This window comes from Chiloscyllium plagiosum, unplaced genomic scaffold (genome assembly GCF_037043375.1).
Source record: "Chiloscyllium plagiosum isolate Xiang-an unplaced genomic scaffold, Cpla_swu_hap1 HiC_scaffold_27, whole genome shotgun sequence".
In the NCBI taxonomy this organism is placed as follows: Eukaryota; Metazoa; Chordata; class Chondrichthyes; order Orectolobiformes; family Hemiscylliidae; genus Chiloscyllium; species Chiloscyllium plagiosum.
Window position 1 is genome coordinate 23053070 of NW_028270165.1, and position 17361 is coordinate 23070430.

The 17361-nt window shown below is 46.2% G+C and overlaps 1 protein-coding gene across 2 annotated transcripts in view; it reads right to left on the reverse strand.

The window, feature by feature from the left end:
* LOC148143441 (uncharacterized) overlaps positions 1 to 17361 on the reverse strand; it is a 59109-nt gene that overhangs the window by 29861 nt on the left and 11887 nt on the right. Inside the window, exon 3 of one of the 2 annotated variants that reach the window (XM_087974187.1) lies at positions 15835 to 16167. The exons of the other annotated variant lie outside the window; for it this stretch is intronic. Within the exon in view, the coding sequence (XP_087830313.1) occupies positions 16044 to 16167 (124 nt within the window). The 3' untranslated portion in view covers positions 15835 to 16043. Of the gene's footprint in view, positions 1 to 15834; positions 16168 to 17361 lie in introns of those variants that run through there. 2 annotated transcript variants of the gene reach the window in all.

Consider the following 17361-nt stretch of genomic DNA (forward strand, 5'->3'; position numbering starts at 1 on the left):
GTTGTCTTACAATTCCAGAAGACTCAGATTTAAGTTTTAAGTGTGACTTTTTGTAAAAGAAGCCGTCGTTTTGGACTCCTTCCATGCCATACTGACTCTATTACTGGAAATACATCCATACTACACCAGGATTCATTGATCGATGACGTGAGGTTTATCTTTACCTTCTTATAATTTTCTGTTGCATAAATGTTTCGACGAATGCCAACACTTTTCACCAGTCGTACAGTCAGAGACATAAAGCACAGAAACAGATCCTTCAATCTAACTTGTCCATGCCGACCGGATATCCAAAATTAGTCTAGTTCCATTTGTCATCACTTGGTCCATATCCCTCTAAACCCTTCCTTTGCATATAACCATCCAGATGCCTCCACCACTTCCTCCGCAGCTCATTCCATACACGCTTCACCCTCTGCAAAAAAAAGGTTGACTGCAAGGTCCCTTTTAAATTTTCCCCCTCTCGCCCTTAACCTATGCCCTCTAGTTCCGCACTCCCCCTATCCCAGGGAAAAGACCTTGATTATTCACCCCATCCACACTCAAGTTTTTATAAACCTCTTTAAAAAACACACATTCAGCCTGCGATGCTCGAGGGAAAACAGCCCCATCTTATTCAGCCTCTCCTTGTGGTTCAAACCCTCCTACCCTGGCAACAGCCTTGTGACTCTTCTCTGAATCCTTTCAAGTTTCACAACATCCTGCCTATAGGAGGGAGACCAGGATTGCACACAATATTTCAGAAGAAGCCGACTGAAACTGACTTTTGCAGAGTCTGCTCCCTGCTTGTATTCATACTGCCTCCCGTTGTTGCAAGTGAACAGTGCTTCCCCCTTTCTCTCTCCCTCCCAGGATAAGGAATGGAAAGGGGGAGATATTGCTTCATTCCCAGATTTTGCCCAGAAGAGCCCCCCTTTTGTCTGAATGCGCAAGTTGGACGGTGAGCTTCTGAAGCTACTGCTGCTCCTCTCTTTCTGAATGAAGGTTGAGCTTCACTCCAGACTGCAACTCCCTTTCTCTGTCCAAACATCTGTGAGCACAGCACATTTTTGTTGAAATAAGGCATATTTCCTGAATGTTACAATTAAAGGGGTGTCTTCCCCCCGATATTTCAAGGGATGGTAAGTCAGAGAAGGACCACGCCTTGTGTTGTGTGGCTCGTGTGACAGTTGCAACAGGATGTCCCAACTCCTATGCTCAATTCAAAGTTTGAGAGAAGATTTGTAGCTCGGGTGCTCATTGTTGTGGTTCTGTTCGCCGAGCTGGGAATGTTTGTTGCAGACGTTTCATCTCCTGTCCAGGTGATATCCTCAGTGCTTGGGAGCCTCTTGTGAAGCGCTTCTGTGATGTTTCCTCCAGCATTTATAGTGGTTTGTCTCTGCCGCTTCCGGTTGTCAGTTGCAACTGTCTGCTGCAGTGGCCGGTATATTGGGTCCAGGTCAATGTGTTTGTTGATAGAATCTGTGGATGAGTGCCATGCCAGAGAACAGCCAGGGAATTCCTAGAGGCATGGCCTCGAGGCATTTTTCCAGCACCACATTTTTCAACTCTGGATCTGGGACAAGGTGTGTGGTGTGGGGGGAGGGGAGGGGAAATAAGGAAACTGGTGAAATCTACATTGATCCTATGTAGTTGGTGGGTCCCAAGGCAGAAGACAAGGCACCAGAGTACTTGCGTGTCCTTGACGGATTGGGAGGGGGAGTTAAAGCGTTCAGCCACAAGGCGGTGGGGTCGTTTCGTTTTGGCGTCCCAGAGCTGTTCCCTGAAATGTTCTGCAAGTTGGCGTCCAGTCTCCCCAATGTGGCAGAGACCACATCGAGCGCAAGGGACATATAAATAAATCTTATAAACAAATTGTACAAATTTTAGCCTGCCAGGGTTATTTTCTTTAATTAAGTTAAAGAAAATTTTAATTAAATTGGGTGACGACATGAAACGGTTTGTTGGTCAGACTCAAATCATCATCCTCAAATGAGACAATGCCATTAATATCAGTGAACTGCTTTTTTTTTTAGAACCACAAGTTCTTGATTTATTTGCACAACTTATTGGTATTCACATCTGCACATTCAATGTCAAACTCTGACATCAGAAATGACATGACACCATTAATTTTTTTTTTACAGTAATTCAACAAACAAATTAATAACACACAGTGAACACCAAGTCTCATTAATATGAAATTAAATTTGACCAAAAAAAAAGTAAAATCAAGATGAGAGATAACAAATGGGGGAAGGGCAGAAGGCAAGAAATGCAACATCATAGAAGGTGCTCCTCCAGGGAGTGTATTTTACCAACTACAACTGCTCAATATAAACAAACACTCTGACATGATCCTCCGGTTTTAATGTAAACCATATCCCCATTCAGTAGGTACCATTTAAATAAGTTAATAGATACAAGCCTTGAGCAAATCCAGCCTCCAGCCGGACCCCCCGCTTCTTGGAGCTCGGACCTTCCTCCAGCTCCGGGGGGTTGTTGAGCTCCTGGGCTCCGGCCGCCGCCGAAGAAGCCGCGGGCGCCGGCTCTCTCTCCTCCAACGCCGACATTTTTAATTTGTTTTCTCGTTCACCCGGTAACCGTCACCTCCCCCTTCCCGGGCCCCGGGAATTACACACAAATAAACAATAAACCCCACCGGGGACTGTCTCCTTTTCTTCACAACTTTTGTTTGAAAAGTTCTGGCTTTAATTTGAAATGTATTTTAAAGGTATTTTCTGAGGTAAACGATGCCTGTCTGCCCCCCTCCCTCCGTCAGAAACCGCCCGCTGAGTCGATGAGAAAACCGCAGCCTCGCGCCGCCATCTTTGTTTTTCTTCTTCATTCCATCTCCTCCTTCAGTGACGCGCGTCATTCGCGGCCCCTCCAATCAGAGCGCACCTTACTCCACCTGACCAATGGCGGCTGGCTTTGTGCGTCGTGTTGGTCCCACCCTCTGCAATATCTCTCTCCGATTAGTCGGTACCGACCACAAGCTTTGGGATTGGTGGAGAATTTCACAATCACGTCAGTGTATCCACCCTTTTCATTTCCGTTCATTCATTCAACAGCAGATGACCCAATTTACTGCAACGGGCTGTGGGGCTATTGTGGTAATGTCACATATTCAGGGGGAAGATGTGATTTTTAACGTTATCAACCAATTCAACTGTGGCACCTCCACATCCATTCATTCAACTGAAGAGGGCTCAATTTAGTGTAAAGGGCTCTGAGGGTATAATATTTGTATCCCATGTTGAGAAGAAACCTCTCCCCATTCATTCAATAGAAGAGGGCCTATTTGCTGCAGAGGTTTTTTTTCAGGCGCAGCGGTAGTGTCCCTATCTTCGAGCCCTGAAATCCCACTGCTATGAGGATGCGTAATAACAAATTTTTTAGTCATAAGTCACATGACACCAGGTTATAGTCCAGCAGGTTTGTTTGGAGGGGATCTTACAGAAATATATTAAATTATGAAAGAAATAGAAGTATGATGTTGCATTGGTAGGTGAGACTAGGATAAGAGCACATGGCCTCAAGATTAGAGGAAGCAGGTTTAAAACTGAACTGAGAAGAAACTTCTTCACCCAGAGGGTTGTTAATCTATGGAATTCCTTGCCCAGGGAAGGATTTGACATTACTTCAGCAATCACTAGAAGCAGGAGATACGTTTTTGAAAAATAAAAGAATTAAGGATATGGTGAAAACGCAGGTAAGTGCAGCATAGTCCACAAAAAGATTAGTCATGATCTTATTGAGTGGTGGAGCAGACTCGAAGGGCCGGGAGGCTGACTCTTGCTCCTAGTTCTTATGCTCTTATGTTGAAATCACAAGCTTTTGGAGTGTAGTCACTTCAGCAGATGAAGTCATGAAAAAACAAGTGCAGGAAAGAGAATTTAGATAAATGAAAGACAGAGCATCTCAACGGTCAATTACTTACTCCCATTCCTATTTCTGATGATCTTACTACACAGCAAGTTGTGTTTACCAAACATTAATTTTATTTCCATTGTTTAAAATCAAATATTTAAGATGAACAGTTTGTTTTTCCTCACTTGGACACACAGTGACCCACAACACTGTGAATATCATAAACCCGCTCATGAGATATCATAGGAACAATTCATAAACTAGATTTGTCACTGAGATACTAGAAAGGAGAAGAATTCCCAACATGTGCAGGATGCTAACGAAAAGTTAGCAACCTGAAATGGTAACAGGAGCAAGTGAACAGCCCCAATCAGGAAACTCATATTCTGACATCCACTACAGTACCTTGCTTTCCTTTTCAGTTTAATGATCCATAATTGAATCTGACTCCAACACACTCTCTGGCAGGCAGTTCCAGAGGTCAAAGTATTTTCAATCATTAACGAAGTAAGTTTTGGATCCATCCCAAAGACATTGAACATAGAAAAATACAGTGCAGTACAGGCCCTTGGGCCCTCGATGTTGCGCCGAACCAAGCCCACCTAACCTACACTAGCCCACTATCCTCCATATGCCTATCCAATGCCCGTTTAAATGCCCATAAAGAGGGAGAGTCCACCACTGCTACTGGCAGGGCATTCCATGAACTCACGACTCGCTGAGTAAAGAGTCTACCCCTAACATCTGTCCTATACCTACCACCCCTTAATTTAAAGCTATGCCCCCTCGTAATAGCTGACTCCATACGTGGAAAAAGGTTCTCATGGTCAACCCTATCTAAACCCCTAATCATCTTGTACACCTCTATCAAGTCACTCCTAAACCTTCTTTTCTCCAATGAAAACAGCCCCAAGTGCCTCGGCCTTTCCTCATACGAACTTTCTACCATACCAGGCAACATCCTGGTAAACCTCATTTGCACCCGTTCCAGTGCCTCCACATCCTTCCTATAGTATGGCGACCAAAACTGCACACAATACTCCAGATGCGGCCGCACCAGAGTCTTATACATCTGCAACATGACCTCAGGACTCCGGAACTCAATTCCTCTACCAATAAAAGCCAGTACGCCATATGCCTTCTTCACAGCACTATTTACCTGGATGGCAACTTTCAGAGATCTGTGTACATGGACACCAAGATCCCTCTGCTCATCCACACTACCAAGTATCCAACCATTAGCCCAGTACCCCATCTTCTTGTTACTCTTACCAAAGTGAATCACTTCACACTTACCTACATTGAACTCCATTTGCCACTTTTCTTCCCAGCTCTGCAGCTTATCGATATCCCGCTGTAACCTGCTACAGCCTTCCTCACTGTCAACAACTCCACCGACTTTCGTATCATCCGCAAACTTGCTCACCCAACCTTCTAGCCCCTCCTCCAGGTCATTTATAAAAATGACAAACAGCAATGGTCCCAAAACAGATCCTTGCGGAACACCGCTAGTAACTGCACTCCAAGATGAACCTTTTCCATCAACTACTACCCTCTGTCTTCTTCCAGCCAACCAATTCCTAATCCAAACCTCCAACTCACCCTCAATGCCATACCTCCGTATTTTTTGCAGTAGCCTAGCATGGGGAACCTTATCAAACGCCTTACTAAAATCCATATACACCACATCTACCGCTTTAGCCTCGTCCACCTCCTTATTCACCTTCTCAAAGAATTCAATAAGGTTTGTGAGGCACGACCTACACTTCCAGATGTTCATAAATCCTATCCCTTACAATTCTCTCTAAGACTTTTGCCCCGACAGAAGTGAGACTCGCCGGCCTATAGTTACTAGGGTTATCCCTACTCCCCTTCTTGAACAAGGGAACCACATTTGCTATCCTCCAGTCTTCTGGCACTATTCCTGTAGACACTGAGGACATAAAAATCAAGGCCAATGGCTCTGCAATCTCCTCCCTTGCTTCCCAGAGAATCCTAGGATAAATGCCATCAGGCACAGGGGACTTATCTATTTTCACCCTTTCCAGGATTTCCAACACCTCTTTCCTACATACCTCAAAGCCATCCATTCTATTAAATTGTGACGCAGTATTCACATCGGCAATAATGCCCTGTTCCTGAGTGAATACTGACGAAAATATTCATTCAGTGTCTTCCCCAATCTCTTCAGCCTCCACACGCAACTTCCCACTACTATCCTTGACTGGACCTATTCCTACTCTAGTCATTCTTTTATTCCCGACATACCTATAGAAAGCCTTTGGGTTTTCCCTAATCCTACCAACTGAGAACTTTTCATGTCCCCTCCTTGCTGCTTTTAGCTCTCTCTTCAGATCCTTCCTGGCTACCTTATAACTATCAATCGCCCCAATTGAACCTTCACACCTCATCTTTAAATAGGCTGCCCTCTTCCCTTTAACAAGGGATTCCAATTCCTTATTAAACCACGGTTCCCTCACACGACCCTTTCCTCTCTGCCTGACAGGTACATACTTATCAAGAACACTCAATAGTTGCTCCTTGAACAAGATCCACATATCAATTGCGCCCTTCCCTTGAAGCCTACTTTTCCAAGCCACGCATCCTAAGTTGTGCCTCACCATATCATAATTTCTCTGCCCTCAGCTATAACTCTTGCCCTGCAGTGCATACTTATCCCTCTCCATCACTAGAGTAAAAGTCACCGAATTGTGGTCACTGTCCCCAAAGTGCTCACCTACCTCCAATTCTAACACCTGGCCTGGTTCGTTACCCAGAACCAAATCCAGTATGGCCTCACCTCTTGTTGGCCTGTCTACATATTGTGTCAGGAAACCCTCCTGCACACATTGGACAAACACCGACCCATCTAACGAACTCGAGCTATAGCTTTCCCAGTCAATATCTGGAAAGTTAAAGTCCCCCATAACAATCACCCTATTACTTTCACTCTTCTCCTGAATCAATCCTTTCTTCTATGTCTCTAGGACTATTAGGAGGCCTGTAGAAAACTCCTAACAGGGTGACCTCACCTTTCCTATTCCTAACCTCAGCCGGCGAGTCTTCATCCATCGTCCTTTCCACCGCTGTAATACTATCTTTGACAAGCAATGCCACACCTCCCCCTCTTTTACCCCCACCTCTGACCCTACTAAAACATTTAAACCCTGGAACCTGTAACAGCCAATCCTGTCCCTGTTCTACCCATGTCTCCGTAATAGCCACAACATCGAAATCCCAGATACCAATCCATGCTGCAAGTTCACCTACTTTATTTCATATACTTCTTGCATTGAAGGAGACACACTTCAAGCCACTTTCCTGTTTACAGGCACCCTCCTTTGAGATTGATGCCATGTTCCTAACCTCCCTACACTCCAGGTCCTGCACCCTAAAGCTACAGTCTAGGTTCCCATGCCCCTGTAGAATTAGTTTAAACCCCCCTGAAGAGCACTAGCAAACCTTCCCCCAAGGATACTGGTGCCCCTCAGGTTCAGGTGTAGACCATCCTGTTTATAGAGGTCCCACCTTCCCCAGAAAGAACCCCAGTTATCCAGATACCGGAATCCCTCCGTCCTGCACCATCCCTGTAGCCACGCATTTAACTGTTCTCTCTCCTTATTCCTCGACTCTCTATCACGTGGCACGGGTAACAAACCAGAGACAACAACTCTGTTTGTTCTAACTCTGAGCTTCCAACCTAGCTCCCTGAAAGCCTGCCTAACATCCTCAACCCTCTTCCTACCTATGTCGTTTGTGCCAATGTGGACCACGACTTCAGGCTGCTCCCCCTCCCCCTTAAGGATCCGGAAAACACGATCAGAGACGTCACGTACCCTTGCACCTGGGAGGCAACATACCAAACGTGAGTCTCTCTCGCCCCCACAGAACCGCCTATCTGTGCCCCGAACTATTGCTCTGCTCTTCTCCACCCTTTCCTTCTGAGCAACGGGGACAGGCTCCATGCCAGAGGCCTGAACCCCATTGCTTACCCCTGGTAAGTCGTCCCCCCCACAAGTATCCAAAATGGTATACTTGTTCTTGAGGGTAACGGCCGCAGGGGTCCCTGCACTGGCTGCTTCTTCCCAGTCCCCCTCACTGTCATCCATCTGTTTGCAATCTTTGGAGTCACTACTTCCCTAAAGCTCTGATCTATGACCCCCTCTGCCTCCCGAATGATCCTAAGTTCATCCAACTCCAGTTCCCTAACATGGTCTTGGAGGAGCTGGAGATGGGTGCACTTCCTGCAAGAGTAATCAGCAGGGATGACCATGGCATCCCTCACCTCAAACATGTTGCAAGAGGAACATTGCACTGCCTTCACTGCCATCCCTCTAAAAGTAACCTTTTAAAAACAAACTAGGTCCAAGAATAGAACAAGCAAAATGCAGCACTTACCTACTTACCACAATGGGTCTTATTATTAGGTTAGGCACCTCTGCACTGCCTCGGGTTCCTCTCCTGCGTGCTTTTATAGGGAAAGAAACCTACCCAGGTAAGCTTACGCTACACCAACTTCCAGATCCGCTTCGCGCTTTTTAAAAAAAAAACTTTCAAATTTAAACAGTTAAACAAACGTCACCGAGCCTTCAAGCAGCCCCTGCCAAACAGCCCTTACCTGCTCCGCTGACACTTCTATAAGAGGTGTTGGCTGGAACCAGACACTTCAGCGGGCAGTGTTCATTACTCATGTGTATTCTCTCCCCCACCCGCCTTAAACTAATCACCTGGGTTGTGAGTCGATTGTGCTGGCATTCTGGTGGCCCCAGGCAGTGTCTGTATCTGCTCTGCTGTTTCTCTCCATATTATGATCCAGCGGCCATCTTGTGTGTCAAGTTGGCCAACTGATGGCTCAGTAGCCATCTTGTGTTTCTGTGTGCCTAGTAACACCCTGCCCTTCCCCACCTCTCCGCCACGCCCACTCTCTCTTCCCACTCAATCTCTCTATCAACCCCACTCATTCTCTCTCTCTACCCCCACCCTCTGACTGCCATTTTCTCTCTCTCTCTGTCCCCCATCCTTTTGGTCTCTATTCTCCCCAGCCCCCACCACACCCGTCCTTTCTCAAGCCTCGAACCATCTTTGACCGCTGTATCAAGCCCTTCAAAGAACAGAGAGAGAGAGAGATAATGGATAGTAATGACTCTACCTGGGAGTTGGGAGGGGTGATAAATGGCTGATCTTCAAAATTGAGAATACCTAAAATGATTTTTGCAAGGTTTGTAGCTCAGGTTGGAGGTTTAGGGTGGAGGTTTGCTCGCTGGGCTGTAGGTTTGATATCCAGACGTTTCATCACCTGGCTAGGTAACATCATCAATGGCGAACTCCAAGTGAAGCGAAGCTGTGTCTCCTGCTTTCTATTTATATCTTTCACCTGGATGGGGTTCCTGGGGTATGTGGTGATGTCATTTCCTGTTCATTTTCTGAGGGGTTGATAGATGGCATGTAGATCTATGTGTTTGTTTATGGTGTTGTGCTTGGAGTGCCAGGCCTCGTAGCCCTACACATGGATGAAAAAAAACATCATTTCGACTGGGACAACACATCTATCCTGGGGCAGGCTAAGCAAAGACTTGCCAGAGAATTCCTAGAGGCCTGGCACTCCAACCTCAACGCCATAAACAAACACATAGACTGAGATACCATCTATCAGCCTCTCAGAAAACGAACAGGAAATGACATCACCACAAACCCCAGGAACCCCATCCAGGAGAAAGAAATAAATAGAAAGCAGGAGACAACAGCTTCGCTTCACTTGGCGTCGCCACTGAAGATGTTACCTAGCCAGGTGATGAAACGTCTGGATATCAAACCTACACCCTAAACCTAAAATGATATCTTCAGAAACATCGTTAAAGCCAGAAAGCGTGTTCAAGTTTTTTAAAAGAGCTGCTGAAATCTGTCTGATTCTTTCACTGAAATAAACGCAGTCAGGCCACCGCTCAGGACAGCCTGGAAGGGGTGAATGGGCGAAAATGAGCACTGCTGATGCAGGAGATTAGAGTCAAGATTAGAGTGGTGCTGGAAAAGCACAGCCGGTCAAGCAGCATTCGAGGCTTTTGCCTGAAACATCGATTTTCCTGCTCCTTGGATGCTGCCTGACCTGCTGTGATTTCCAACACCACTCTGATCTTGACTGTAAGGGGTGAATGGCCTAGTCCTAGTCTTGTGAGGTTGGTTCCAACTATCTAGAAATAGCGTCACAGAGCACAGAAACATACCCTTCGGTCTATGCCGACCAGATATCCTAAATTAATCTAGTGACCCATTTGCCAGCATTTGGCCCCTTATCCCTCTGAATCTGTCCTATTCATATCCCCATCCAGATGCATTTTAAATATTATCATTGTACTGGCCTCCACCACTTCCTCTGGCTGACCCCCACCAGCGTTCTGTGCAAAAAGGTTGCCCCTCAGAAATCTTTCCCCTCTCACCCTAAACCCATGCCCTCCAGTTCTGGACTCGCGCAACGTGGGGAAAAGACAGACAAAAGTTGAGCAGCCAGACAGAATGCAAAAACAATACAATGTCGAATCACAGGGAAAAACAAATTGTAGCTCGACCCCTTTTTTGTCGTATTGGCATTTGGACTCTTAAAATCTGACAGGAACACCAGCATCCCTAGTGAGCATACTGCGCATGTTTCCCGGTGTCAGTAACGCAGTGCACATGCCCACCGGTGTCAGCTAAACACTGGGCATGCTCATCGCTTTCCGCAAAAAATGGCGCGCGACCTTCCTTTGATGGTCCAATAGGGAACCGTGGAGGACCAAAACAAAACTGGTCCTCCTGCCAATCAGAGCCACCCCATTGTCTGAATGCGGAAGTTGGACCATGAATTTCTGAAGCTGCTACTCCTGCTCCTCTTTCTGAATCAACATTGAGCTTCACCCAGACTGCAAATTCTTTCCTCTGTCTAAGATCTGTGAGTACAGCACTCTCTTTGCTCGCCCCCTTTGCCATTTCTATTTCTTTCTGGAGTTCAATTGTTGACTTACAGCAACTGAAAGGAAAGGGATTGACCCCAGGGAGGGGACGGACTATGGAAAAGTGATCGAGGTCTGTGTCTCAATTGGCAAAATAGACACGACAGGAGGCTGGAAGGGCACAGCAAATCAGGCAGCATCACGAGGTGTAGAAGTCGATATTTCGGGTGTAACCCTTCGTCAGGACTGGGGATGGGTGCCGGGGTCGGGGGCTAAAGTGGGGATAGGTGAAGAATCGGTCAGATTAATCATTGGGTGGAAGAAATCAGGTTGGTGGCAGGAAGGAGTGGTAGTGAGGGGCATGGGGCTGAGAAGGGAGTCGGGTGATGGAAAGGGAGGTTATTTGAAATTGGAGTACTCGATGTTGGGTCCTGTAGGCTGTAGTCTGCCCGGGTGGAAGATGGGGTGTTGTTCCCTAATTTGCGGTTTGGTTCGTTGTGGCAATAGAGGAAGCCTATGATGTTCTTGTCAGAAAGGGAGTGGGAAGGGGAATTAAAATCGATGGTGACTGGGAGGTCTGGTCAGCCTCTGCGGACCCAGCTGTGATGCTCGTCAATCCGTTCCCCAAGTTTATGCTCAGTCTCCCGGAAGTCGAGAAGACCACAATTTACAAACACGTGGCAAATGCAGTATCTCAATGTGAAGTTATAGTCTTTGCTATGAAACAAAAAAGCAGGAAGGAGATGTATTGTTTAAATGGTGATACTTTGGGATGTGGAGAAAGTGAGAACTGCAGATGTTGGAGATTAGAGTCAAAGTGTGGTGCTGAAAAAGGTGGTAAGTCAGGCAGCATCTGAGGACCAGGAGAGTCGACATTTCGGTCCCGAGCACTTCATCAGGAATGATGTGTGGATGGACAAAGGGTCTGATTCGGTTCTATATAACTCTAATCATCTTCGGTGAGAGCAGAAGTGTGATTGTGAAGGCTGGAGTTTCAGAGCAGCTTTCAAAGATGCTTTGCCCTTAATGTGGATGGACAAAGGGTCTGTTTCTGTGCTGTATGACTCTAATCATCTTCGGTGAGAGCAGAAGTGTTTCTGAGGACTTTTCAAAGATGTTTTGCCCTTAATGGGAATAGAAGGTACAATGAAATCTTGCATTTGTGAGACAGCAACTGAGTGAGTGAGTAAATCTGAGGTTTTGGTGCAAAGTGGGAATTCATTGCACTGTGAGGATGAAACTCTACTTATTGAGTCATTTCTGCTGGTGAATGAAACCAGGCTCAAGATTAGGAGGAGTAAATTTAGGACAGAGATGAGGAGGAACTGCTTTTCCTGGAGTGTAGTGTATCTATGGAATTCTCTGCCCCAGGAAGCAGTAGAGACAGCTTCATTAAGTATATTCAAGACACAATTGGATGGGTTTTTGCAATGGTAGGGGAATTAAGGGTAGTTGGGACAATGCAGGGAGGAGGATCTCAGATGGTGAATAGATTAGCTATGATCTTAATTGGATTTTTGAACAAGAGGAAGGCATGAAAATGGTTTCAAGACCAGTTTAGAACAGTTACAGAGCCAGAGAGCACAAACAGACCCTTCAATCCAACTAGACCATGCTGACTGTGTTCACAAACTAAACTAGTCCCACCTGCCCCATTCTCCCCGTAACCTTTGATCCCCTTGATACTCAAGAACCTATCTGTCTCAGTTTTAAATATCCTCAGTGACCTGGCCTGCACAGCCTTCTGTGGAAATAGATTCCACAGATTCACCGCTCTCTGGCTGAAGAAGTTTCTCCGTTCTAAAAGGTCTTCCATTTACTCTAAGGCTGTGCCCTCTGGCCCGAGTCTGTCCTACCAATGGAAACATCTTCGCAATGTCCACTCTGTCCGGGCTTTGAAGATTATGTATGTTTCAATTAGACACCCCCCCCCCCCCCCGAGTGCGGGCCTGTTAATCAGCATGAACCAGACCCTTCAGGATGAGGTACAGCAGGGATTAGGGTCAGCAAAGTGAGAAAGGAGGGAGTGTGTGTGGGATGGAGATTTTCACCTTCTAGGGAATGAGAGAGAAAAGTGAGTTCGCTATAAATTAGAATTGATCGGATGGGCCAAAGAGTGGTAAATGGAATTTAATTTGGAGAAATGTGAGTTGTTGCATTTTGGTCAAGCAATCCAGGCAGGACTGACACAGTTAGGGGGAATGTTGCAGAACAAAGAGTCCTTGGAGTGCAGGTTCCATAGTTCTCAGGTAGACAGGATAGCCTTTGTTGGTCAGAGCATTGAGTAGATGAGTTGGGAGGTCATGTTGTGGCTGTCCAGGATGTTGGTTAAGCCACTTTTGGAATACTGCAGTTAGTTCTGGTCTCCCTGCTGTAGGAAAGATGTTATGAAACTTTGAAAGGGGTCAGAAAAGAATAGGCCAGGGGCATTTTCCATGGAGCATCCGAGGCTGAGGGGTAAACTTATAGACCTTTGTAAGGGCCATGGATAGAGGGGAAACCCTAAGGACTTTTCCCCAGGGTATGGCAGTCCAAAACTAGAAGGCATATGTTTGAGGTGAGAGTGGAATGATTTAAGAGATTGGAGGGGCAACCACTTCAGAGGGTGGTGCATGTATGGAACGAACTTCCAGAGGAAGTGGTAGAGGCTGGCACAATTACAACATTTAAAAGGCATGTGGATGTCTGTCTGTTCTCAGCTCTGCTGGATGTCTGTTGAAGCTCTGAACCCCCCCTTCTAAACCTTCTGGGTTAAACAAACATTCAGTCAATCAAGCCTCAATCCACAATCTCCCAGCCAGTCAACAATCCAGGCACAGTGTAGTCACAGCAGGGAATCAGCTGCCCTGAGTGCGGGAAGGCCTTTACCCAGGCCTCTGCCCTGCTGAGGCACCGGTGGGTCCACACAGGGGAGAGGCCCTTCAGCTGCCCCGAGTGCAGAAAGACATTCCGTGAATCCTCCAACCTGTTGAGGCACCAACGGGTCCACACAGGGGAAGAGGCCCTTCAGCTGCCCAGAGTGCGGGTAGGCCTTTACCCAGGCTTCCTTCTTGCTGATCCACCAGTGGGTCCACTCGGGGGAAGAGGCCGTTCCCCTACACAGTGTGGGGGTAGGCCTTTTTCCAGGCTTCTGCCATGCTGAGGCACCGTGCCGAGTGCCTTTATTAACTGGACTATCAACCCTGTTCCAGTGGCTCCCGAGTTCGATTCCCACCGTGACAGATGGTGGAATTCGAATTTGGTCAGAAATCTGGAGTTCAGAATCTAACGGTGAAACCATTGTCGGTGGGGTGGGGGTGGAAGAAAACCCCCATCTGATTCACTCAGTTCTTTTTTAGGGAAGACTTGAGCAGTTATTAGAGCAGTCGTCCCAGCTGCATCCTTTACCTGGTCTGGCCTACACGTGACTCCAGCCCCACAACAGTCTGGTGGACTCTACGCTGCTCATCCAACTTGATTGGAATACAGGTTGAAATTGCTGAGTGAGGCAATACTTCCTCCAGGTTAAGGCTGTACCAAGGATCCAGTTACAAAGGGACGACTCAGTGGGGACCAATAATGAAGAAAGTGAGGGGTTGCACTTTGACCTTGAGCGATTTTTTAAGAATTGCTACTTTTTCTACGCCTTTCTGCTGGGAGATTCTGAAGCTGTAACAAAGTTGGGTCACAATAAAGATTACCTGAACTTCACACTGAGCTCAGACTCTCACTGAGAGCTTTAAATTGCAACAGGTTTTTGTTTTAAAACTGCTCATTTTACATGTGAAAGTGAGAACTGCTGATGCTGGAGATCAGAGTCAAGATTAGAGTGGTGCTGGCAAAGCACTGCAGGTCAGGCAGCATGCGAGGACCAGGGAAATTGACATTTCGGGCAAAAGCCCTTCCTCAGGTTTTTGCCAGAAACGTTGATGTTCCTGCTCCTCAGATGCTGCCTGACCTGCTGTGCTCATTTCTGACAGTCTCCTGTACTATGTTTCCAATCTTGTGTATCGGTTGCAGCAGTGAATGAGTAGCTAGCATTGTTAGAAATTGTAAAATTTTCAGGAGTGCAATGTCATCAGCATTGTAGTTTCCTGGCAGCACTGAGAAGTGTGTGCTTGGTTCACTAGACATGATGTGGAGGTGCCGGTGTTGGACTGGGGTGGATAAAGTTAAAACTCAACACCAGGTTATCGTCCAACTGGCTTATTTGGAAGCACGAGCTTCTTCATTGAGTGTTTGTGGAACAGGATCATAAGACACAACCACCTGATGAAAGAGCAGTGCTCCAAAAGCTAGTGCTTACAAATGAGCCTGTTAGAGTATCACCTGGTATTGTGTGAAATTTAACTTCGCACACCCCAGTCCAACACCGGCATCTCCAAATCAGGTACATAGTTCTTTGAAAGTTGCATCATTGGGACACAGGGTAGTGAAAGAGGCCAGTCAGGAGCCCTGGAGGACCGGAAGGTGACTGGTCCTCCTGCCAATCAGAGCCTTCCTATTGTCTGAATGCAGACGTTGGAACATGAGCTTCGGAAGCTGCTGCTGCTCTCTCTGAATGAAGATTGAGTTTGCTCCAGACTGTAACCTCCTTATTCTGTCAACCATCTGAGTGTATGGTACTCTCTTCACAACTCCTTTTCCATGTTTTTCATTCTGGGCTTCAATTTACGACTTGCAGCAACCGAAAGGAAAGGGAATGAATTCACGGAGTGGACAGAATCAGGAAAAGTTTGTTTATAAACAGAGTGTTTCACGTGTAGAGTAAATGTAAAGAGGAAGTGGTGGATGCACATTCAGATGCAACGTTTAAAAGACATTTGGATAAGTATATGAAGAGGCATGGTGCGGAGGGATATGGGCCAAACACTGGCAAGTGGCACCAGTTTAGTTTGAGAACGTAGGCAGCATGGAATAGTTGGACTGAAGGGTCCGTTTCTGTGCTGTCTAACGTAACTGTTCTGTCGTGGTCTTAAAACCATTTTCTTGCCTTCCACCTTCAACGTGGATACTGTACCTGCATCCAACACATAAACCATTCAAAATAAAAAAAAACCTCCTGCGCACAAAGAAATCCACACTTTATTGTTCAAAAATCAGATGAACTCAGCCTTGAATATATTCAATGACCCCCTAACTGCAGGAAGACATCCCCACTTCTAATCTCAGTTCAGCTTGTTAATATACCACTTGCCTTGCTGCACCTGTCTGACAACTGGCATTGACTGATGTAGAAGGATGCTGCAAATCAAAGCACTGATCACACGGTGGTCTGGTGTCAGCTCAGATTTCAGGCCCTGATTTCTCTGTCCTGTGTTGATCCACCTGTTCCCACAGACTAAGATGTCGGTCTGTTCTCAGCTCTGCTGGATTTCTGTTAAAGCTTTGACCCCGCCTTTTATAACTTCTGGAACGATAAAATATTCAATCAAGACCCAACCCACAATCTCCCAGCCTGTCAACCATCCTGATACAAGGTGCAGTCATAGCAGGGAATCAAACAAGAAAAAATGAAACAAAAATCATAAATAGGCGCACGTGCTTAATGTTTGTTCATGAGGAAGTAAACCAGGAATAGGGGTCTCCCAGGAATCTTACAGTGCCCTACTTGAGGAATTCTGTCACCCTTACATCTATTAGTACCCAGCTATGAATTACAACAACATTTACACCAACAGGAATAAAGCATCTGTTATCAAATAGACAGAGATATACAGCACAGACATGGACTTTTTCTCTATCTCATGCACACATGATAGATCATCCATGGTGGGAGTTTGTCTTTGTAGCATGATGTTTGCAAATACATTCTACTTTGCTCAAAGACTGCACAATCTGCAGGCAGTCAATACATGTAATATATTGTAAATTCCACTTTGAAAATAGATAATGGGCCCACTACCTTTTGGATGTGAGCATAAGTGGTATAGTAAGTAAGTTTGCTGATGACACCAAAATTGGAGGTGTAGTGGACAACGAAGGAGGTTACCTCAGATTACAATGGGATCTTGATCAGATGGGCCAATGGGCTGAGAAGTGGCAAGTGGAATCTAATTTAGGTAAATGTGAGGTGCTGCATTTTGGGAAAGCAAATCTTAGAAGGACTTGTACACTTAATGGTAAGGTCCGAGGGAGTGTTGCTGAACAAAAAGACCTTGGAGTGCAGGTTCACAGCTCTATGAAAGTGGAGTCGCAGGTCAATAGGATAGTGCAGATGGCATTTGGTATGCTTTCCTTTATTGGTCAGAGTATTGAGTACAGGAGTTGGGAGGTCATGTTACAGCTGTACAGTTGGAATATTGCATGCAATTCTGGTTTCCTTCCTATCAGAAAACCCTATGCAATGTTTGTTTTTGTTTAGTGGGCGGCACGGTGGCACAATGGTTAGCACTGCTGCCTCACAGCTCCAGAGACCTGGGTTCAATTCCCGCCTCAGGCGACTGACTGTGTGGAGTTTGCACGTTCTCCCCGTGTCTGCGTGGGTTTCCTCCGGGTGCTCTGGTTTCCTCCCACAGTCCAAAGATGTGCAGGTCAGGTGAATTGGCCATGCTAAATTGCCCGTAGTGTTAGGTAAAGGGTAAATGTAGGGGGTATGGGTGGG